Genomic DNA, 24,351 nt, shown 5'->3' with positions numbered 1-24,351 from the left:
TTTCGTCTTTTACGTTCAATAACTCGCGTGTTATTCAAAAATTTCCTCTGGCCTTTCAGTATTTATCTCGCAAAACTACCAATTCGTCACTCGTTGCATTTGTATCTCATGTTTTAGTCAATCGTTGCTTAATGCTCCCTTTGAAGATCTGAAACAACCGTGGACCATTCTGTTAGTCCAAATCCCATGTCCTTAATTTCGGAAATTTCTGCGATTTCCTGTCAGCAGTTCAAAACCAATAAATTGTGGCCAGAGTTCATACTTGCCGCTACGAATGTTTTACGGCTTAAAGTTCGTTTCGAATTATCTGTCTGAACCATTCGTGTATCCAGATCTCTTCCATGTATACGCTTTCCTTTGTGAGTCTTAAAACCAAATATTAGAAATAATTAAATTATGTTCCGTGCAAAAGCATACCAGCTATCTTCCTATTTCACTGCAGTCCCGCAATCAGTGTTCTCCTATTTGTTCTTCTCGTCCTTTTGCTGCTGTCGAATTCCAGTTCACTATCACAATTTTTATTTTCGTCTCCCTTAACTATCTGCATTGCACTTATTTCTCATACCAGAATCACTCACAGCATATTCGTCAACAGCTATGATTATATTACTTCAGCGCTAAACTTGGTCATTTTCAAAGCGTTTTCTATTCCTTGCTGAAGTTCATCTTCTGTGCCAGGGCTGGACACAGTCAGTGAAATCATTGGGCTAGCAGGACAGAGCGGATGAGGTCATATTTGTGGAAAGGGACAGAAATAAGTTACTGTGAGTTGCACTTAACATATAAACTTTATTTCTTAAAACATTCACACAAGCAAGAATCAAAAACTCTCAAGGTTTTAACGAAAGACCTCCTTTGATTTAATTTAGATCAGCTGAAGGCCACATCGAAAATCCAAGACACAAGGCCTAAGCAAGGAATTGCGGTACAGGAGTTCTTCTGGAGGTTTCACTTATTTAGAAAAAAAAAATTATCCTCAATATTAATAGGCTCAAAATCATAGCTTAAATGTTTCCCGTAGAACTCGGTTGAAGGCCTCACATTAATCAAGAACAGTGTTACAGCTTAAGGTGAAGACAAAGATTTTCTATGTTTACTCTAAATGGCTGAAAACTCGGCTGAAGGCCGCATATCAACAAAACAATTCAACGGGTTCTAGTAAGAAGAGCTTTCAATTTGAAAAGGCTGAAGGCCTTCTCTTAAAATATTTCGTGTAAAACTCATCTGAAGCCCTCATTCTAAAGAATAACAACCTTATGACTTAAGGGCAGGACAAGGATCTTGAATTTTTAATTTAAGAGAGATTATTACTCGGCTGAAGGCCACACACCATGCAGAAAACAATTTTACGGCTTAAGGCCTGAGGGGAAGAGCTTCTAAATTTCAACTAAAATAGGCTAAAGGCTTTATCCTAAAATGCTTCATATAAAACTCTGCTGAAGGCGACATACGAAACCCAAACAATCTCATGGCTTAAAGTCCAGACAAAGAAATTTCCAATTTTTAATTTAACCTGGAAAACTCGCTGGAGGCCACATACAAACTAGAAATTATTTCTTACGGCTTAAGGCATGGACAAAAGTTTTCACCTTTTGATTTGAAAAGGCTGAAAACTCGACTAAAGGCCACATACCAACTTGAAACAAATTTACGGCTTAATTTTCAATTTTAATTTAGAATGGCTGAAACTCGGCTGAAGGCCACACAGAGTACTTAAGACTAAAAAGGAAATCATTATGTAACACATAAGGAGCGGTGCTCAGAAAGTTCCAAGGGTCGGCGTGGGATGGCGACACTATCGCACGTTTAGGTTGAGACAGGCAGCCAGACCGACAACCTCTTAATTGGAAGGCAACCCAACCGAAAGCCAGCCGACGAACCAATCAACAAGATCAGTTCTGCTCCATCCCACCAGCAAAACGACAACACGATGTCAATAGCACAACGTTCTGGATACTGGTGACCAATCCAGCCAAGTCAGAATAAACGCCCAAAACTACCAACACACCTCAGCTGTCTAACTACACGCTGTGCTGGACAGCATCAACCCGACGAGGAAAATTCACTGCTACAAACTACGTCAACGACCAGGGCAGGTCCACGGAATGTCAACGGCCACTAGTCAGAAGATACCACTGGTGTTCTTCATTAATGAAGGAATAAATTAAATTAAGTTAAACACGACACAGTAAGATGGCTGCAATTCTATCTGACTTCAATGTACACACGTTGTTGCTCGTAGGAATCTCCCAGAAAGTGACAACCAGGATCACACGAAGAGATGTGATAGCAGGATTGCTTGATAGTAGGTTAAGTGAGCGTTCAGCTTTAGTGCCCAGGATCTGTGGCCGACGAATTTCGTAACCCTCTCAAGAAGCGATGCACAACTCCAACCGCGCGTGCACGCAGCCAGCGGCTCCGGCCTGACTATCCGCCACAGCGACTTCATCGCTGCTCTGCCCCAACTGACCGACTGCTACACACATAAAATATTTCGGCCACACCAAAGATAGTACAGCTGTACTAGTACCGATTCACGCTGCTGCTGCCACTCACAGAGAGAAGACAGCAACGTCATGGCGGTAACTGATGAAGAAATAAGACACTACTGGACTTCAAAGAATGATAAAAAAAAGAAAACAAAGCATGAGGCGACCCAGCCCCGGCTCAGTTAACACTGAAGCATGTGATGAGCAGTCTGGGCTTCTCTACTGTCACACTGAATATGAGTTCATCAGTGTAGCACCACGTTGCCTAAATAACCTGTCATTTGCAGACTTCAGATCTCAGTCTATTGAGGCACTTTCTGTAGGAGATTGGTCCTGGTGAACACACTTGACCTGCACATCGTGCAATGCCCCCTGAAGGTAAGGAATCTATCACGTGGTACTCTCAGATACTTCGGGATCCCACAGCACTATTTGAGCCTAGTGTATGAACAAAATTAAAGTTGCCATCGCCATCATTGTCACGTATGCAATTCGGCTATGGCGAGTGCATCTTCTAACACGATCGAGCACCTGTTCATAATGCACGGCCTGTAGCGGAGTGGTTACACGAGAATAACATCCCTGTAATGGACTGACCTGCACAGAGTCCTGACCTTAATGCTATAGAACACATTTGGGATTTTTTGGAACGCCTAATTCGTGCCAGGAATCACCGACCGACGTCGATACAGCTGCTCAGTGCAGCACTCCGTGAAGAATGGGCTGCCATTCCCCAAGAAACGTTCCAGCACCTGATTGAACATATTCCTGCGACAGTGGAAGCTGTCATCAAGGCTAAGGGTGGGCTAACACAAAATTGAATTCCACCATTACCAATGGACGCCACCACAAACTTGTAAGTCATTTTCAGCCAGGTCTGCATACTTTGAAATGTCCCCTTAGAGAAATTGATATTTTAGTGTGCTGAGCAAAGCTGAACGTACTCAGACATTACTCTCTTTACTTATTCTGATCAACACTAAACTGACACACAATATTTATTTTATTTTATTTCATTTATTTGTTTATGTTTTTTAGCGCAATCCCAGCAAAAGAATGGCCCTGACAAACAATAACCTATGCCTTTAATGAATCAATTACCTCACAAAACTCTTGCTAACTCAAACTAGTGCAATACAGCGATCGCCAATTCTGCCAGCTAAATAAAAAATTCTAACTACTGAAGTCACTAACTACTGATAGGCATAGTTAGCAAATGAAAGCTTTTGATAGAGAACAAACAATGTATTTACGTTAATAGTATTGAAAAGTCATTATATATATATATATATATATATATATATATATATATATATATATATATATATATATATATCAGTTCATCACATCCAGTCTTACAAAATTACTCTCTCTGATGGACACACGTCCAGATCATCCGCTCTCAAAACTCCGCCATCTCTCTCCTCACATCCACCACTGCTGGCGGCTCACCTCTAACTGCGCAACGCTACGAGCTGTTCACATGAACTTTTTTATTGTTCCATTATTGTCGACGGAAAATATATTTTGAATGAATACAAAGCAATCTTAAACGTTCACGATGCTGAAATAAGTTTAGAGAAAGAAAGGAAGTCAATAGCTTTGAAATTTGAAGATTGGCTCTCAAACCATGACGAGGAAATTAATCGGCTTTACCTTCTGTTAGACAACAGTTCGGAATTTTCGACGGAACTTGACACTAACAATCACTCTGCAAGTATTCACAGGGATGATATCGACGGCGTATTTGATACTAATGAGTTAATTCAGAATAAAATTCAAACAATTGAGAATTGTAATGACACTGATAGGCAGGACCTTTTTGAGATTTTACAAGCACATTCCACAGTTTTTACTCACATAACAGGAACAATCAAGGGATTTCAATACCGATTTCGTGTTCGTGAGCATACTAAATTTTGTGATACACTATACGTAATTCCGGCACATTATAGGGACTGTGTTAGAACAGAAATACAGTCTGTGCTTGACGAGGAAATTATTGATTCTGCAGTATGCTCATACAACAATCCATTACATGTTGTTGAGAAGAAAAATGGAACGATCAGGCTTGTCTTAGATTCGAGACAAATCAATACTGTCACCATTCCTGAAACAGACAGGCCGCAAACGTTGGAAGAACTTCTTCAAAATTTTAATCGTGTAAAAGTGTTGTCTTCCATTGATCTCAGATCCAGCTATTATCAGATCGAACTTCATCCAGAATGTAGAAAATACACAGCTTTTCTTTGTTTAGGCGTTTGTTATCAATTCCGGAAACTTCCTTTTTGTTTGAACATTTCTTCGGCAGCTTTCATTCGTGGGCTAAATTCCATATTACCTGAGTTCTTAAAACGTTACATTACCTTATATGTGGACGATATTCTGATAGCAGAAGCCTCATGGGAACAACATAATCGCATCCTCAACAGCGTGTTACATATTTTTGCAGAATCTGGAATTACAGTTTACTTGGAAAAGTCTGAATTCGGTAGAACAAAGGTAAAGTTTTTGGGACATATTATTTCTTCTAAAGGCATTCAGCTGGCTCTGAAAAGTTAGAAGCAATCAGAGCCATTCCAGTTCCATCCACAAAAAAAAAAACAAGTCCACAGTTTTCTAGTTCCCGTAAATTTTTACCGTCATTTACTGAATATGCAAATTCTAGTTACACCAAAACTTTGTTCTCTCACTGGAAAAAATACTATTTGAAAGTGGGACGAACAGGCACAATTGGAATTCAGTTCTTTGAAATAAGCTCTACTTAACGTGCCAATATTAGCTCATCCAGATTTGTCACAAGATTTCTACCTTAGCACGGATTATTCTAAAGTCGGTCATGGTGCCCATATATTTAAAAAAGCCATAGAAAATGACGCTACAGTTCAGAAAACCATTGCTTTTGCTAGAAGAGAGCTAACAAAATCTGGAAAAAAGTTACTCCATTACTGAATTACTGTAGAAGCTTTAGCTATCGTTTGGGGATTTAACAAATTCCGTTTCTTTCTTTCTGTTAAGCACGTAAATGTATACAGTGATCACCGTGCATTACAATTTATTATGTCTTCAAAATTAAATCACGACAGGTTAAAACTTTGGGCATTGTTTCTGCAAGAATTCCACTTCACAATAGTCTACATTCCCAGCAAGGAGAACATTGCTGCGGACGCACTGTCACACGCACTGGATGGGCTTGAGAAAAGTAACACAGAAGGCAACCTCGAGGAAAATTTCAGTATTCTTTACATTCAGAAAGTCGCCTTTGAAAACTTCATCACCATATCTTTAAAGGACATTGTTCATGAACAAGATAATAATCCGATTTTGAAAGACATCAAAAGTAAATGGCATGAAAAGACACACAGATTCAGCATTATTATCTGGTTAGAAACGACATACTCTTCAAACGCTGCACTATTGATGACAAGCTATGGGTACTTTGCATTCCTGACGATTTTGCTAATAAGCTCATTTGGTACATTCATTTCAGCTACGCACGTTTTGCTCCACGAAAATGTTATATTCTTCGGACGACTTGTTATTTTAACAATATGGAAAAGAGAATTCGAAGAGTCTTGTCTATTTGTAAACTTTGTCAAAAGGCTAAACCATCTACTATCTCACATCGTGCTCCGTTGTTTCCTATAACCTACACAGCCTACTTACAACTTTTGATCACATAGTGTAAGTCTTCCTGAGTGGGACATGTTGTCAAACTGATTGAAACCCTTTCTCGCTCCACGAAGTTTGTGTACGATATATGACAAGTAACACATTAAATTTGTTGGAAACACTATCTTCGTGATTAGTTAAAAGTACTCAGCCAAATGTAAGTAGTGTTTGTAATCTTTCCACAGGGCCAGTGGAAAGCTGCCGCAACGGTGGTGTGTGGAGCGTTGCAACCAGGTCATGCACCTGCCCACAAGGATTTACTGGCGTCTACTGTGAGGAAGGTAGGAATTTTTTAAAATTATTCTTAGTGTATCATTTCACTGATAATCCGAGTGTGTGTTTGTGACTGTGTGTGTGTGTACGTATCTTATAATTACATTAGTCTGTGAATAAATGGTACGATTTCAGAGTTTTTATCAAGTGCTGACTGACTTTGTGAAGCCCATAAGTAAGTACAGTATGCTTGCTGCGTGTTGGCTATTTACTTTCAGCTGTTATACTTTCATTTCCAGTTAGGCATTCTGGCGACCAAGCGTGCGAGATTTACGTAAATCTAACATACTCAACAATGTCAGGCATACCTACTGCAAGACTACTAACAGTTTTTACACAGTTGCACCACTTTCTTTCTTTTTGCATTTTTTGTTTCATCAATGGATGTTGTTTCCTGGTATCTTAACACACGTATGAGTGCTACATTGAAGTTCTTACCTCTACAGGGTGTTTGGAAATTATTCTCACAGAATTCAAGGGCTTGTATAGGGCAGTGACTACATAATATTTTGAACAGGAACCCACGTCTGGGAAGGTATCGTTTCCGTTCTAAGACGGTATAAATTCAAATGTTTAAATCAGCCATTTCTGCATGAGGAACTGAATTAGGCGTGACGTGGTACAATTATTACCTGAGAACTAGAAAGGAAACTGTATATGAAGAGTTAAATGGAGCCTTGAGAGGAATCAAAGGAGAAACAAATTTAATAATCATGGGAGACTGGAACGCAATAGTAGGAGATAAAGAGGTACAGCCAGCTGTTGGACGCTACGGCCTTGGTAAGAGGAATGATAGAGGAGACCGACTTATAGAATTTTGTAACAGGAATCAACTGATAATATCGAACACGTGGTTTCAACATCACCCCCGTAGAAGATACACCTGGAAGTCACCAGGGGATAGAGAACGATACCAAATTGATTACATTCTAGTCAAAAATGGATTTAGAAATCAACTAAAAGACTCTAGAGCATACGCAAGCCCAGATATTGTGAGTGATCACAACATGGTTGTTGCGGAATGCCGACTCAAGTTCAAATGCATAAGGAAGAAAATAGGAAATGGAAAACTGGATATAGGGAAGCTTGGAAACCGTGAGACGCAGAAGGAGTTCCAAGAAAGGGCTAAGGATCTAATTCAACAGCATCCTATAGAGAATGTAGAACAACATTGGGAAAATATGAGAGATGGCCTAATAAAAGCAGCTGAAGAGATAATTGGAAAACAAAAACCTGAAAAGAGGAAGGAGTGGATAACTGATGAAATAATACTTATGTTTGAGGAAAGAAGGAAGCTCAAAAATAATGAAACGGAAGAAGGGAAAACGGCATACCGAGTGCTTAGGAACAAAATCAACAGGAAGTTGAAGCAAGTAAAAGAAAGATTCCTTGAAGACAGATGCAAAGAAGTTGAAGACCTTCTGAAGAAAGGGAACCTTGAATTAGCATACAAAACAGTGAAACGCTTCTTCTCAGGAGGACAAAGGATTAGATGTAATGCCCTAATAAGAGAGGATAATAAGATGGTGTATAATCATGAAGATATAGCACTTACGTGGAAGGAATACCTAGAGAAATTATATGGAGGCAACGTACAAGATGACATGATTGAAAGTGAGGACGAAGTAGATAAAGATGAACTAGGAGACAGCATACTAAGGTCTGAATTTGATCAGGCAATACAGGCACTTAAGCACGGAAAAGCACCAGGAATTGACTCATTGCCTGCAGAAATCATCAAAGCAGCTGGAACAGAAATAAAAGATAAATTGTATAAATTAATCTGCCAAATATATGATACTGGAGAGCTGCCTGAGGACTTCAAAAAGTGTATTATTGTTCCATTACCAAAGAAAATGCCAGCAAAATCGTGTGCACAATACAGAACCCTCAGCCTAACATCACATGCATCAAAAATTTTGACGACCATCCTCCTCAGAAGAATTGAAGGGAATGTGGAATGCATGCTCACAGAAGACCAGTTTGGCTTTAGAAGAGGGAGAGGTACGCGAGAAGCCATTATGGCCCTAAGGCTCATAATAGAAAAAAGAATGGAAAAAGGAAAGGACACCTACATAGCATTTGTTGACCTCTAAAAGGCCTTTGATAAGGTTGAATGGAAAAAACTATTCCAGATATTGAGGGAAACTGGAGCTAAGTACAAGGACAGGAGAACGATATGGAACTTATACAAAGAAGAGGTGGCAATAGTGAGATGTGGGGAACATCAACAACAAGCAAAAATTAAACAGGGTGTCAGACAGGGATGTGCACTCTCCCCTGTCCTCTTTAATATGTATATACAGAAAGCAATGGACGAGGTCAGAGAAAAGTTAGGACAAGCTAATGGAATCAGGATCCAGGGAAAAATAGTTGATATGCTGCGTTTTGCGGATGACATTGCTGTCCTAGCGGAAAATGAGGAAGAATTACAAGTAGTGTTGGAGGAAATGGAAAACACTCTTGCTACACGGTACAACATGAAAATTAATAAGTCAAAAACAAAAATCTTAGTTGCAAGCAAACAAAATAATCAAGCAATTACGAATATAAGGCTGAATGGAGAGAAGCTGAAAGAAATACAAGACTTTGTCTACTTGGGAAGCAGAATAACATCAGATGGTCGTAGTAGGAAAGATGTAATAAGTAGAATAAATCAGGCAAAGACTGCATTCTATAAAAGGAAAGGACTCCTCACATCAAATATGATAAGTCTGGCGTTAAGGAAGCGGTTAATAAAGACCTTTGTTGGGAGTGTGCTTCTCTACGGCAGCGAAACCTGGACACTTGGAGAGGACGAAAGAAGAAGGATTGAAGGATTCGAAATGTGGTGTCTGCGAAGGATGTTAAAAATTCCATGGACGGCCAGGATGACAAATGAAGAAGTCCTGCAGAGAGCGGAGGAAGTTCCAGTTCTTTGGAAGACGGTCAAGAAGAGGAGAGATATATGGATGGGACACATTCTGAGACATGAAAGTCTTCTCCACACTATAATGGAAGGCCTTGTGGAGGGCAAAAGGGCAAGAGGCAGACCTAGAAGAAAGTACATAAGCCAGATAATGCAGGACCTAGGATGCGGAAGTTTCACGGAATTGAAGAGGCTGGCCGACAATCGCACTGAATGGAGAGCTGCTGCAAATCAATCTTAGGATTGGCAACTTAAGAAGAAGAAGAAAGGAAACATCCATTATCAGTTAAATGCATTTGTCTGTATAACACTTACACATTACATGTTAACATTATCCAAAAACAAACAAAAGAACCCAGCACACTGTAAATACACAACAGTACTGATGCATTACAACAGCAGCTCGATGTGGCGACCACCAACGTTGTTACAGACACTGCCCACATCACCGTCTAGCCTGTTGCATACCAGCACAACCAGCTCTGCGACTTTTCTGTTTCCCTCAGCAGATGCAGACACCATACACATATGCACTGAAACTGTCGTAGAACGCAAACGGTACGTTTCCGGACATGGGCTGTCATTCAGAATGCAGCGTCATTCTAAAAGATGGACCCATTTTCAGAAATTCCCATTTATTCAAGTACAAATCCAAAATGAACAGGCCTGATACCAATGAAAAGAGGAACTTTCAAGGTATTTTTTTCATTATGTTTGATATCAGCATAATAGATTTAATAATTTTCAATAATTTATAATTAATTAGGTTTTAATAATTATATAATAATTAGAAATGTGATAAATGCTATAAACGTTCAATGTGGCCACCATTGGCTGTACGGTAACCAAACTCGTCCCACACACGCGATAGGGTATCTGCTGTTGCTGAGCGCACGGCAGCTGTGGTCCGGTTCCACACATCGTTCAGAGTGGTCGGTAGAGGCGGGATGTAAACAGCTTCCTTCACATAACCTCCTAAGAAACAGTCGCAGGCTGTGCGGTCAGGAGATCTCGGTGGCCAGAAGTGCAGAGCCAGGTCCTCGAGTCCCCTGCGACCGATCCAACATTGAGAAAGGGAGTCACTCAGAAAGCCTCGTACGTCACGATGCCAACGGGGTGAAGCTCCATCCTCTTGGAAAAAGAAGTCCTGGGAAACTTGCACAAATTGAGAGAACAGCCATTGTTCCAACATGTCCCAGTATGTGCTTGCCATTACAGTTCTTTCTACAAACAAAAATGGTCCGTAAGCCTTTGTACTGGCTAAGGCACAGAACACTTCAGTCTCTTTCGTGTTGCAATGGTTAATGTGAATTTTTCCAAACCCCATATGCGAACGTTGTGCCTGTTGACTTTTCCACTAAGGTGGAACGTCGTTTTATCTCTAAAAATTACGGCCGTACTGGCGCGAACTCTACCAGCCGCTTCTGAAACCATCACCACCCGCCCGCAGCCGCCTGCCAAAACCTTTGAAACTTTCTCTTTTCATTGGTATAAAGCTTGTGTGTGAATTGGTACTGTCAATAGTGACCAAGAATGGGCAATTACAAAGCCAGGATACGGTATGTCAGATGTAGTTAACGGTAAGAGTATAAGCCCGAAGTTAGGAGACCAGATGCCATACACAGTCCTAGTCTTTCTCCAAGTCGCAGGAGACCTACATTGCCGATTTTTTGAAGTTGAGTGGAGGGGAAATGAGTGGGGTACAGGAGTTTGTGATCATAGGATATGGCAAGATGCAAGCCCGATTAGTTCTGGTGTTCAGGTGTTTACAGGTGGGTCAGAAGATGGATTTAGAGACACTGCTGGACAGTCAAATCAGGCTGAAAGGCCAGTAAGAAGAAGCATAGTTAGGGGGTTTGTGCTGCTTGCAGAACAGTGAGATTTTGAGGGTTTTTCACAGTTCAAGACGGTAACCTGCAGAGACCATCATGTTGTAAATGGATGTAAGTGTGGAGAGAAAAGGGAGGGGCATTGTTTTAAGTGTCAAAAGGTCATGTGTTGAGGACCAACAATGACTTGTTTTATGTCATGCGAAATAATAGGTACATTCAGTTCTGTTTGTGATATGTTGTTGAAGTAGTGGAAACAGGGAGCCAGGGAGCAATAGTATTTGTGCATTCACAGATTATAGGAAATGGTGAGTAATCAATATGTGAGTCATCATAAATGAAGAAGATGTTGGAGATATAGGTTGCAACGTGATCAGCTTTGTTTAGGTTGTCAGGTATTGGTTGATGTTGTGGAAGAGTGGACAGTGAGTCAATGGGATGTTTTCCAAACTTGGGAGGGTTAATGGGGAGTGTACCACTGAATCTGGTAGAATTCTGGCGCCAGTGCCGATATTCTTTGAATTTAATAAGTTATGTGTCCACGGAATCTTTCACGACGGCATACATGAACAAAACGTCCTCGGTTTTCCAGCCGCGTCAATTCGAATAAAATCCTCGAGCTTTCGATGGCCATCTTCGCCATCGTCTTCAGGAGATCCCTGACCGTCGGGGCTGCTACGGTTTCTCGCTTGTAAAGGCATTATGACATCATCAGCAGCCAATCAGATCGATCCAATGTGACGCGCGCGCTTATGTCGACCAGGGCAGCTGGGGGAGGTTTTGCCCGAAGCAGCGCCGGTGACGTCAGGTGGCGCCAGGGGCCGGCGCCACGTTTGAAAATGCCGCTCCCGCGCCGCGCATCTGTCTTTGCTTTCTTCGATGTCCAACGCCCGCCCCCATGCCCTGCTGAGTGTATATCCCTGGTCTCTGTCGAAATTGTTGTTGTTTAAACGAATATCGACCGCTTCCTTTATAACGGAGTCCCAATATGTAGACGCATGAACCAACACTTTTCTATTTTTGAAATGTATTTTATGTCCATTTCCTAGGGAATGCTCCGCTATGGCCGACTTGTCAAGCTCCCTTTGTTACTAGTGTGTTTCTGTACATGTCAGTGGTGTGGTATCCTAGTTATGAGTCCCTAGGAAGGATTGGTATGAGTGATGGGATTGTTGGAGGAATAGTATAGCTTATGGGGTGACGAGGATACAAAGATATCTGTAGAAATGTTGGCTGATATAGCATCTGAAAAGAACTGTAAGAAGGGTGGGGTGGGATCAATATAATCTGGTAGGTGGCAGGTTCTGTGTGGCTTCCAATATGCATATCTGTGGATTCCTGGTAGACATTTCCGTTGATGTGGCAGTATTCTTCTATAACACTGCGATAGAGGTTGGGATCTGGTGCATGGGCTAGAGGCAGTGTGTAAGCGATGGTGAGCTGAACAGGTAGGTGGCCACTTTCAAATGGATTGGGGACTGCTGCAGTGAGGCGTCCAAGGAGGTTGAGAGAAGTCAGGAGACAACTAGAGTAGTGTCGTAGGGATAGGTGCACTGGGGAGTCGAGAGAATGTCCCCTTGGACGCGGTATGTAACAGAATGCTGGAATCAAGCAGAGGATCTGCTGCAGATGTTGAGTCAGTAGCAATAAACACAGGATGGAAACGTTTGGTCAATATGGATGAAGAAGTCACAGGAAATGGGGTGAGTAGGTGGATTTATGTAGTGTTACAGATAACTGTTAAGGTTTTGAAGAAGATAGTAAGGATAAGATATTCAGTGGGAGTATTTCATAAGGGCTGTGATCAAACAGGGTTTTTCTTCTGGTGACCGATTGCAACTTCACCTTTTGCCACTAGAAGGCGATTATCTGAATGTCCACAGTACACAGAAAGATTTGGATGGTCTGACAGGTTTTCTATAAGGATTCGTTAAATAGGAAGCCATGGATTTTGTATTGGGATGGAGAGTGTATGAAGGGGACTTTCCTTTTTAGAGGGGAATGTTTGTTATGGAATAGAATGTTGTAGTGTAACCACTCCATGATAACTTGGATGGTGAATACAATGAGTTTAAACTAAGATGTCGAGGTGGATGGTTGTGGAGGTAAGTGGATTGGGTGCTGAGATGGAGAGATTACTGTGAGAAATGTCTTGAAGGGTATGTGGGGTAGATGTTTTGGAGCACAATCATCATGAATTTCATGACATCTTCAGGCATGAGGGGTTTGGTAAGTTCGGACGTGGCTTTGCATTTCACGGAATAGGAGGGATGGGTGTTGTTTCAGGTGCTGTACGAGGTGCATTCAAGTTCTAAGGCCTCCGATTTTTTTTCTAATTAACTTCTCACCCGAAATCGATGAAACTGGCGTTACTTCTCGACGTAATCGCCCTGCAGACGTACACATTTTTCACAACGCTGACGCCATGATTCCATGGCAGCGGCGAAGGCTTCTTTAGGAGTCTGTTTTGACCACTGGAAAATCGCTGAGGCAATAGCAGCACGCCTGGTGAATGTGCGGCCACGGAGAGTGTCTTTCATTGTTGGAAAAAGCCAAAAGTCACTAGCAGCCAGGTCAGGTGAGTAGGGAGCATGAGGAACCACTTCAAAGTTGTTATCACGAAGAAACTGTTGCGTAACGTTAGCTCGATGTATGGGTGCGTTGTCTTGGTGAAACAGCACATGCGCAGCCCTTCCCGGACGTTTTTGTTGCAGTGCAGGAAGGAATATGTTCTTCAAAACATTTTCGTAGGATGCACTTGTTACCGTAGTGCCCTTTGGAACGCAATGGGTAAGGATTACGCCCTCGCTGTCCCAGAACATGGACACCATCATATTTTCAGCACTGGCGGTTACCCGAAATTTTTTTGGTGGCGGTGAATCTGTGTGCTTCCATTGAGCTGACTGGCGCTTTGTTTCTGGATTGAAAAATGGCATCCACGTCTCATCCATTGTCACAACCGACGAAAAGAAAGTCCCATTCCTGCTGTCGTTGCGCGTCAACATTGCTCGGCAACGTGCCACACGGGCAGCTGTGTGGTCGTGCGTCAGCATTCGTGGCACCCACCTGGATGACACTTTTCGCATTTTCAGGTTGTCATGCAGGATTGTGTGCACAGAACCCACAGAAATGCCAACTCTGGAGGTGATCTGTTCAATAGTCATTCGGCGATTCCCCAAAACAATTCTCTCCACTTTCTCGATCGTGTCGTCAGACCGGCTTGTGCGAGCCCGAGGTTGTTTCGGTTTGTCATCACACGATGTTCTGCTTTCATTACACTGTCACACCCACGAACACACTTTCGACAGATCCGTAACTCCATCACCACATGTCTCCTTCAACTGTCGATGAATTTCAATTGGTTTCACACCACACAAATTCAGAAAACGAATGATTGCATGCTGTTCAAGTAAGGAAAACGTCGCCATTTTAAGTATTTAAAACAGTTCTCATTCTCACCGCTAGCGTTAAAATTCCATCTGCCGTACGGTGCTGCCATCTCTGGGACGAATTGACAATTAACGCGGCCTCATTTTAAAACAATGCGCATGTTTCTATCTCTTTCCAGTCCGGAGAAAAAAATCGGAGGCCTTAGAACTTGAATGCACCTCGTAGTTAGAGGGGAAGCTATGTTAAGGCATAGCTGAAAGAAGTTAGACGCTTTTCAGGTGGACAGGTAATGTAACAGCAACACAGAGGGCTGTTGTACGGTCTCTCAGAGATGATCCTGTCATTGTCATTTTACTTTCGGACAAAGGAAATGCCACCTTTGTTTTAAACAAACAGGATTAGTTACCAAAGATGCAATGTTTATTATCTGACAGCGTATTGCAGGATCGACGGTGACCCCACGAAAAGTGTTGAGAGCAATATGAACAGACTGCTGAAGAAAAATGGTTTGTCGTGGGACACCGTCAAGAGTCCTAACGCCTATGGTGCAATTCCCCCTAGGTTATATGGTCTTCCGAAGGTACACAAGGAACGAGATCCTTTCCGTCATATAGTGAGGAATATCGGCGCTCCGACATATCGTGTAGCCAAGCATCTTGCTTCTCAGTTGTGCCCACAAGTTGGTCGGTGTGAACATCATATCAGGAACTCAGCTGATTTTTTACGTCGTTTGGAGGGAATGCGGTTGAACGACTGATATTTTAGTAAGTTTTGAAGTGGTCTCTCTTTCTCTCGTGTTCCTCTGTCTGATTCGTTGTGGTTAATTGAGGTTAGGTTTGGTGTTGAATTTACTAACCTTTTTCGACAAGTGTTGACATCCACAACTTTTTTTATTCAATGACCAGTATTACGAGCAGACAGATGAAGTTTCCATGGGTAGCCCGTTGTCTCCTGTGACTGGAAATTTGTTTATGGAAGACTTCAAGGAATGTGCATTGGAGTCCGCGCCTTTGAAACACGCCCACTTCTACAGATATGTTGATAATACTTTTGTTGTTTGGCCTCATGGTAGCGAGAATTTGAATGCCCTTTTAGCCCTTCTGAACTCGATCCACCCGAACATTCACTTTACGATGGAGGTGGAAGAGGATGGTTGCGTTCCCTTTCTTGATATTTTGGTTAGGAGGAAGGTTAATGGATCATTGCGACATGCAGTTTACCGGAAACGTACTCACACTGACTCGTATTTACAGGCTGATAGTTTTCACCATACTGCTCAGCGTGAAGGGGTACTCCGTACCTTGGAACACAGGGCACATGTCATTTCCGACACTGAGACTTTGCCAGCTGACCTGGCCCATCGTGAAACTACATTTCGTCAAAATGGTTATAGTGAAAGACAGATTGAAGGTGCGTTGCGCTATCGACCAACTATGCATCGGGTGACTGGTGATAATAGTGAGTCGACACCTTTTCCTTTCGCAGGAAGCTCTTCCATCAAGATCGGTCGTATTTTGCGGAAATACGATGTGAAATGTGTTTTTCCGATTTCCATCTAAAATAAGAGTGCTTTAAGGTTCTGTTAAGGATGATCCTGGTTTGCGTAAGGCGGGTGTATATTGCATTCCTTGTAGCTGTGGCATGGAATACTTTGGTCGGGCTATCAGGACAGTGGAGGAACGATGTACCGAGCATAAACGGCACACACGGTGACAGCAGCCAGGTGGATCTGCTACTGCCGTACATTGTTTTGGTACTGGTCATCCTGCGCTATATAACAACACCGAGATATTGCCGTGCACGTCCAGCTATTGGGGCTGTGTTATTAAGGAGGCCGCTGAGATTAAATTAACGAGCAACCTTGTAGACCGGGATAGAGGCGTTTGTTGAAACTCTGCTTGGAATCGTGTTCTCTCCCTCGTCAAAAAAAAAGAGGAACAGAGTTAACGCTACCTCGCTTGCCAGTTCGCAGTCTTTCACTATCGATACCTCTGGTTATCTTTGGTGGCAATAGTGTTCAATGTCTGTGTGTTATCTCTCCTGAATTACTCCAGGAACCGAGGTTTAAAATTTGTTTGTACATCGCCTGTCGCTTTCAGTTTGTGCCTTGAAAATGGCGGGGCGCAGTCTACTCCCGCTGGAATATCGGCGGTCGCTGTAAATTCTACCTGGCTGAATTCCCGTAAGTTGTTTGAAAATTGTATACGCCAGGAGAAACTCAGATCCCGAAAAGCAACTTGCATTTGGTGCACTTTATGAAGCACACACTGTTAGCAAGCGAGTACCTTGATGACAAGTATGATTAATGTTACTTAAAATCCGTCTTGATTGCAATTTTTTTTTATTATTCATATGACCGGTTTCGGTTTATTCAGAACCATCTTCAGATCTGATATTTCAGTTACAGGAGTAACCCGTCCAAATCTAGCAACTTTCACATGCTACGTCACATCGTAGCATGTGAAAGTTGCTAGATTTGGACGGGTTACTCCTGTAACTGAAATATCAGATCTGAAGATGGTTCTGAATAAACCGAAACCGGTCATATGAATAATAAAAAAATAAATTGCAATCAAGACGGATTTTAAGTAACATTATAAAATCACTGATTGCTGTTATCCCATAAGACATTATGTCTGTTTTTACAAGTATGATTTACGACACACGCTTTCGTCCCCTTCTTTTGTCGAATTGTTCGTTTAACTATCGGCTGCGTATTCTACTGCGTTCTACTAGGAGGGATTTGAAAATTTAGCTTGTCCTTAATACGATCGATGGAACTGACAATACAAGTAACAGAAAAAGATATCGTTGAGTATGTGAGGCGAAATTGGTCAAAAAGTGACGTTTTCCGATTATTATCTCTTAACAATATTTGCTCTCTCAAGAATAATTTGCTGCTTCATTTAACGATTAATTCCAATTGGAAGTATAGTTTTTATTATATCAGAGTTAATAGTGCAAGTGTAAAAGTACTCTATCTCCGGAACTACTCACTCCAAAAGATTGTGGTTTACAGGTATTCATTCCTTGAATTCATGTTCACGGTAAGAGGTTGGATGCAGTGTGTAAAATGAAACAGCGACATTACACATGCATTTTGTGGAGACTCCAAATGGCAGAAAGGAAGGCTTACAGACGAAAACATTGATGAACTCCAGCAATATTGTGGAATGGCAATAAGAAACAGAACATGTGACCTACAAGGGATGAATAGAGCAGTGTGGGCTACATTCTTCCTCAGATCATCCCCTGATGATACACCTATACATGGTCTGTGCCCACCTCGTGTGACTCATGGTGCAAGTACCGCAAAACTAAGGCAGCTGGTACAGAGGAACACTTTTGGCACAAAAATAGCGTACCATGTGCAGTGATGAAAGCTAGGCAGTTAACTCATCGTGAAGTTCGTTCCAAATATCTCTATGGTCGAACGCAAAACGCTAATGAGTCTTTCAATAACGTCATTTCGACCCGCATACCAAAAAAGTCTTTGTAGGAATGACTACGCTTGGGTGTTTGTGACGCTGTGATAACGTTTAACGGTGATAATAAGAGAAGAATTAGGGTACTACAGCAACTCGCTATTATTCCCGACCTTCCAACGAATGGACTGACTTAGAATCATGAAAGCCCAGCCTGAGTGAAACAGTAGTTAGAAAAAATTTCCGATCCCTAATTGTCGAAGGTTCTGAAAAAATGGGTCATCAATATTGCCGGTTTAACGCTTTATGTATGGGATGTACACACTCCCATTAACACTATCAAGACATGCATGTTAAACGTCATTTAATTACACGTCGAAGTATTATGGAGAGATACACAGACAGGCGGCTGGGGTAAAATACAGGAAGCAAAAGGGTATTTACAATTTGTACAGAAACCAGATGTCAGTTATAAGAATCGAGGTATATGAAAGGGAAGCAGTGGTTGGGAAGGGATGAGACAGGGTTGTAGCCTATCCTCGATGTTATTCAATCTGTATGTTGAGCAAGCAGTGAAGTAAACAAATGAAAAATTCGGAGTAGGTGTTAAAATCCATGGAGAAGAAATAAAAACTATGAGGTTCGCCGATGGCATTGTAGTTCAGTGAAGGACAGCAAAAAACTTCGAAGAGCGGTTGAATGTAATTGATAGTGTCTTGAAAAAGGATATAAGATGAACATCAACAAAGGCAAAACGAGGATAATGGAAAGTAGTCGAATTAAGCCGGGTGATTCTGAGGGAATTAGATTAGGAAATGAGACACTTAAAGTAGTGAAGGAGTTTAGCTATTTGGGGAGCAAAATAACTGATGATGGTCGAAGTAGAGAGGATACAAAATGTAGACTGGCAATGGCAAGGAAAACGTTTCTGAAGAAGAGAAATTTGATAACATCGAGTATAGATTTAAGTGTTAGGAAGTCGTTTGTATGGAGTGTAGCCATGTATGCAAGAGAAACGTGGACGATAAAAAGAGTTTAGACAAGAAGAGAACAAAAGCTTCCCAAATGTGGTGCTACAGAATGCAGAAGATTAGATGGGTAGATCACATAACTAATGAGGAGGTATTGAATAGAACTGGGGAGAAGAGGAGTTTGCGGCACAACTTGACAAGAAGAAGGGACCAGTTGGTAGGACATGTTCTGAGACATCAAGGGATCACAAATTTAGCAATGGAGGGCAGCGTGGAGGGTGAAAATCGTAGAGGGAGACCAAGAGATGGATACACTAAGCAGATTCAGAAGGATGTAGGTTGCAGTAAGCACTGGGAGATGAAGAATCTTGCACAGGATAGAGTGGCATGGAGGGCTGCATCAAACCAGTCTCAGGACTGAAGACCACAACAACAACAACAACAACACAGAGACAGGAAGTCGAAAGTGAAGGTAAAGTAACTTGATTTCCGTTCACTGTGGGCGGTGGAAAGTGAAGATAAAGTTGAGTTTGGCACCACTCTACCAGTCTTGTACATGAGCCTTCTACAAGCCCATAAACGCTGTACTCTGTACAACATCACTCGCAAACTTGTGCTACTAGGGTTGGCGGTTATTGCTGAGACAACTAGTTTTCGCTAAAATTGTTTTTTTTTTCAAATGCCAGTTTAACCTGTTGAACCCCTACAACACAACCGGTTTCTCAAATAGCCGATTTTCGATTTTTTTTTGTTCTCATTACTTCGTGTAATAAATCTAGAAATCGAAGAAACACTGAAGAATTTTGACTCACTGACGCTCAACGTACAAAGGCAAAATGTTACATCAAATCGGAAAAAAGACTTACTTGATCTACTATTCTTCTATCACAAAAAATCACCGGTATTCTGCTACTGGTTCTATTTTTTTAAAGTATTCTCTTACTGATTATAATTTTTTGAAACTCTTCTCAAGAATCATATCACTATTTGGGAATTACGAACAGTCAGTGCTGAAGGGCGGAAACTGGGGAGAAAGCCTCTATTGGAGTGTTAATTTGTCCACTGTCATGGGCTACAAGCAGGTGGAGGCATGTTGTAAAGACACAGGCAGCAGATCAGCTACTTTCTATTTCCACTGTATACTATGAGTGAATTGTTGATAACTTTTTAATTTATTAGTGTAACCGCAATTTCCTTCCTCTTTTATTATTTCATAGAAATGGCAGGCAAATCTCTAATCTCCCAAAGCAAATGACGCATTGCACTTGACTCCTACATACCTTGTAAATATAAAAATACTTCCAGACTAGGGTTGGTGGCATTCTACAATACTACGGATGTCCGCCGACAACAGCGAGAAACTACCGTACAGACCTGGTCAAGTACGTGGGGGAAGGGGGGGAGGGGGAGCGGGGGTGGCGGCTTTGTTAAAGAGGCTCTTAAAAAGGTAACGTTTTTCATTTTACTCTGAAAATTCATTTATTTATTTATTTATTTTATGTAATAATTCATTTGAGAGGTATTCGTACAAGTGGTACTTGGCCTGTTAAACTACGCAAGAAAAACTTTTGTTAAAAGAAATGGTTCAAATGGCTCTGAGCACTATGCGACTTAACTTCTGAGGTCATCAGTCGCCTAGAACTTAGAACTAATTAAACCTAACTAACCTAAGGACATCATGCACATCCATTCCCGAGGCAGGATTCGAACCTGTGACCGGAGCGATCGCGCGGCTCCAGACTGTTGCGCCCAGAACCGCACGGCCACTCCGGCCGGCTTTTCATAAAAAATTATTAGATTTGGCTATAGGATAACTTCAAATGAATAAAATTTTGAATCAGTGTATTGCTTCTTTGCTAACAAAACGCAGTTCACAAGGGAAAGCCCTCAGACACGGCCCACTGATTCGGCCCAAATTTTGCAAGTCGCTTGTGTACAACTTAAAACGAAGGAAGGATTAAGGTATTTTGGCTGAACACTCCCACCCCCTCCCCTCTCTTCCAACGCCTCTCCCCCTCCCCGCTCCCGTTATTGTGAAAACCACCCCTAAAGATTGTGACGAGCAATCGACTTAAAATTGGCGGGATCGATAAGCCGGCACGGTAGCTCAGCGGTGAGAGGCTGGCTGCTCTGTGTAATAAGAGCTGAGTGAAGGGATCAACGGATGTCATGTGACGTCCGCTACGATCAAATACAACGAACAATAATGTTTCCTGTTTCTGTCGATGTAACTAGTTTTTGTTTGTTGTGCGATATCTTTCAGTTGCATAATCTGAATTATGGGGGATGTACACCCTTCGACCAGAGCTGAAACATATAGTTGGGAGCCTAAAACAGACGACGGCAAGCGGGAAGTTACCGACACTGCGTTTTCGTTTGTAAAAGTGTTGCAAGACAGATGTATTATCAATGGATTTCCCGAAGCAGGCAGTTCTGCCTCTCCGCATTCCAGATTGATAGGAGCGGCTATCGAGCGATTTTTGGAGCTGACGAACGAAATGACTTTTGTTGGTACTGATGAACTATACCATGAAGGCGAAGCAGAAGGTGATTCCAGTGGAAGCTATCACAGCTAGTGAATCGCAAACTGGTCACAACACTTTGGAAATGTCCACATCGCAGGCAATCTGTGCTTCACCTGACCCCGATGAGTATTACGAACCGGTTACTAAACGGCTGAAGTACGGCACTATACCTCTTGAAGTAAAAGTAAAGCCGCTAGCGCTAGCCAGGAATCATCCAAATTGGAACTTACAAACACTGCAAAAGAACAGACCAACAACAGCCCTGAAAAGGATGAAGGACCTAAAATTGTGCGAAAATGATATTGTTAAATGAGGGACATCATCATCATCATCATTTAAGACTGATTATGCCTTTCAGCGTTCAGTCTGGAGCATAGCCCCCCTTATACAGTTCCTCCATGATCCCCTATTCAGTGCTAACATTGGTGCCTCTTCTGATGTTAAACCTATTACTTCAAAATCATTCTTAACCGAATCCAGGTACCTTCTCCTCGGTCTGCCCCGACTCCTCCTACCCTCTACTGCTGAATCCATGAGTCTCTTGGGTAACCTTGCTTCTCCCATGCGTGTAACATGACCCCACCATCTAAGTCTGTTCGCCCTGACTGCTACATCTATAGAGTTCATTCCCAGTTTTTCTTTGATTTCCTCATTGTGGACACCCTCCTGCCATTGTTCCCATCTACTAGTACCTGCAATCATCCTAGCTACTTTCATAACCGTAACCTCAACCTTGTTGATAAGGTAACCTGAATCCACCCAGCTTTCGCTCCCATACAACAAAGTTGGTCGAAAGATTGAACGGTGCACAGATAACTTAGTCTTGGTACTGACTTCCTTCTTGCAGAAGAGAGTAGATCGTAGCTGAGCGCTCACTGCATTAGCTTTGCTACACCTCGCTTCCAGTTCTTTCACTATGTTGCCATCCTGTGAGAATATGCATCCTAAGTACTTGAAACCGTCCACCTCTTCTAACTATGTTCCTCCTATTTGGCACTCAATCGGTTTATATTTCTTTCCCACTGACATTACTTTCGTTTTGGAGATGCTAATCTTCATACCATAGTCCTTACATTTCTGATCTAGCTCTGAAATATTACTTTGCAAACTTTCAATCGAATCTGCCATCACAACTAAGTCATCCGCATATGCAAGACTGCTTATTTTGTGTTCACATATCTTAATCTCACCCAGCCAGTCTATTGTTTTCAACATATGATCCATAAATAATATGAACAACAGTGGAGACAGGTTGCAGCCTTGTCTTACCCCTGAGACTACTCTGAACCATGAACTCAATTTACCGTCAACTCTAACTGCTGCCTGACAATCCATGTAAAGACCTTTAATTGCTTGCAAAAGTTTGCCTCCTATTCCATAATCTTGTAGAACAGACAATAACTTCCTCCTAGGAACCCGGTCATATGCCTTTTCTAGATCTATAAAGCATAGATACAATTCCCTGTTCCACTCATAACACTTCTCCATTATTTGCCGTAAGCTAAAGATCTGGTCCTGACAACCTCTAAAAGGCCTAAACCCACACTGATTTAGGCCTCTTATAGGTTGTCAGGACCAGATCTTTAGCTTACGGCAAATAATGGAGAAGTGTTATGAGTGGAACAGGGAATTGTATCTATGCTTTATAGAGGGACAAGAGACAACAAATACCAGTCCATAAATAAGTGGACATAACGACCGATTTGTCGAATCTGGTCGTCGTAACGAGAATCTAACAGCGGGAATAATCCAGGAGTGGGCTGCAGGTGCAGCGCCTCAGTATACGACCGACAAGGATTTTACGTTTGCTGCATCATTATCTTGGGCAAGCAATTTCAAATCGGAATAAAAAAATCGTCAACGACACGTCTCTAAACACGTCTCCCACAAGGAGGTAGAAAATATAGAAGATATACAGAAAGTGGCGGATCTTTTCATCACGGCGTCGCTTATGACCGGTTTTAATCGAGATTACGTGATCGACACCAATCAAACAGGATGCGAGTATCGGGTGAACATTCGACGCACGTTATCGCATAAGGGCGAAGAACGAATCCCTGACACATTTGGCAGTAAAGAAAAAGGACTAATTCATTTCTACACGGCGTAATATGTCATCACAGCCTCTGGAAAAGTGTTGCTTAAGGTTTTCCTGTGTTTACAAGAAACGAAGGTTTGAGAAATTTGTTTACCTACCTTTTCATTATTCCTTATTGATTTACTTACCTCGTTAACCCTCCTATCCCTGTCAATTGATATATGGAAATATACAAACGAGAAGGATAACATCGGCTACGTTTCCTAGAGATTCGAACCCTGATTCTCCGCTTCCCAGCAAGTTACCTTAGCCGTTGCACTATTTTTATTAATCATCTAATTTTGTTCGTTGAAGTTCGTTGTCTTTGTTCGGGACGGACGTCCCATGCCACCCGTTGAACTTTGTCGTTGATCGATTCACTCAGTTTTTTACGACAGAGGGCTGCTAACCCTACGACCGAACACGCTGAGCTACAGTGCCGGCTAGATTTTCTCAAAAACGGCATGGTTCGTTTTCGGTTGTACACAAGCGACCTGCCAAATTTGAGCCGAATCGGTTGGCCGTGTCTAAGGCCTTCCCCCTGTCAGTCTTCTAACATAAGTTTCACTTTCGAAGAGCAGGAGAGTCTTAATGTTAGGCTGATAACTTATAAAGTCAAATGGGATCAAATTTCTTTTAACAATAGCTGTCTTTCTCCTAGAACATAGTTCTATTTAAATTTACAACTTATCTGAAACAAAGTCAGATTTTCTTCAGCACATCAAAGCATCGCAAGTTCCTCAATTCTAAAGAAAATTTTATTAAATATCTTTCATTACATTGAAATGGTCA

At 41.8% G+C, this 24,351-nt stretch overlaps 1 protein-coding gene across 1 annotated transcript in view; it reads left to right on the top strand.

Annotated features, from left to right (window-relative positions):
• LOC126212940 (uncharacterized) overlaps positions 1 to 24,351 on the top strand; it is a 483,964-nt gene that overhangs the window by 238,172 nt on the left and 221,441 nt on the right. The window contains exon 11 of the mRNA XM_049940457.1: positions 6,347 to 6,442. Within this exon, the coding sequence (XP_049796414.1) occupies positions 6,347 to 6,442 (96 nt within the window). The remainder of the gene's footprint in view (positions 1 to 6,346; positions 6,443 to 24,351) is intronic.

Source organism: Schistocerca nitens, chromosome 11 (genome assembly GCF_023898315.1).
Source record: "Schistocerca nitens isolate TAMUIC-IGC-003100 chromosome 11, iqSchNite1.1, whole genome shotgun sequence".
In the NCBI taxonomy this organism is placed as follows: domain Eukaryota; kingdom Metazoa; phylum Arthropoda; class Insecta; order Orthoptera; family Acrididae; genus Schistocerca; species Schistocerca nitens.
The sequence above is the reverse complement of the archived record's forward strand: the minus strand, read 5'-3'. Positions and strand labels throughout refer to the sequence as shown.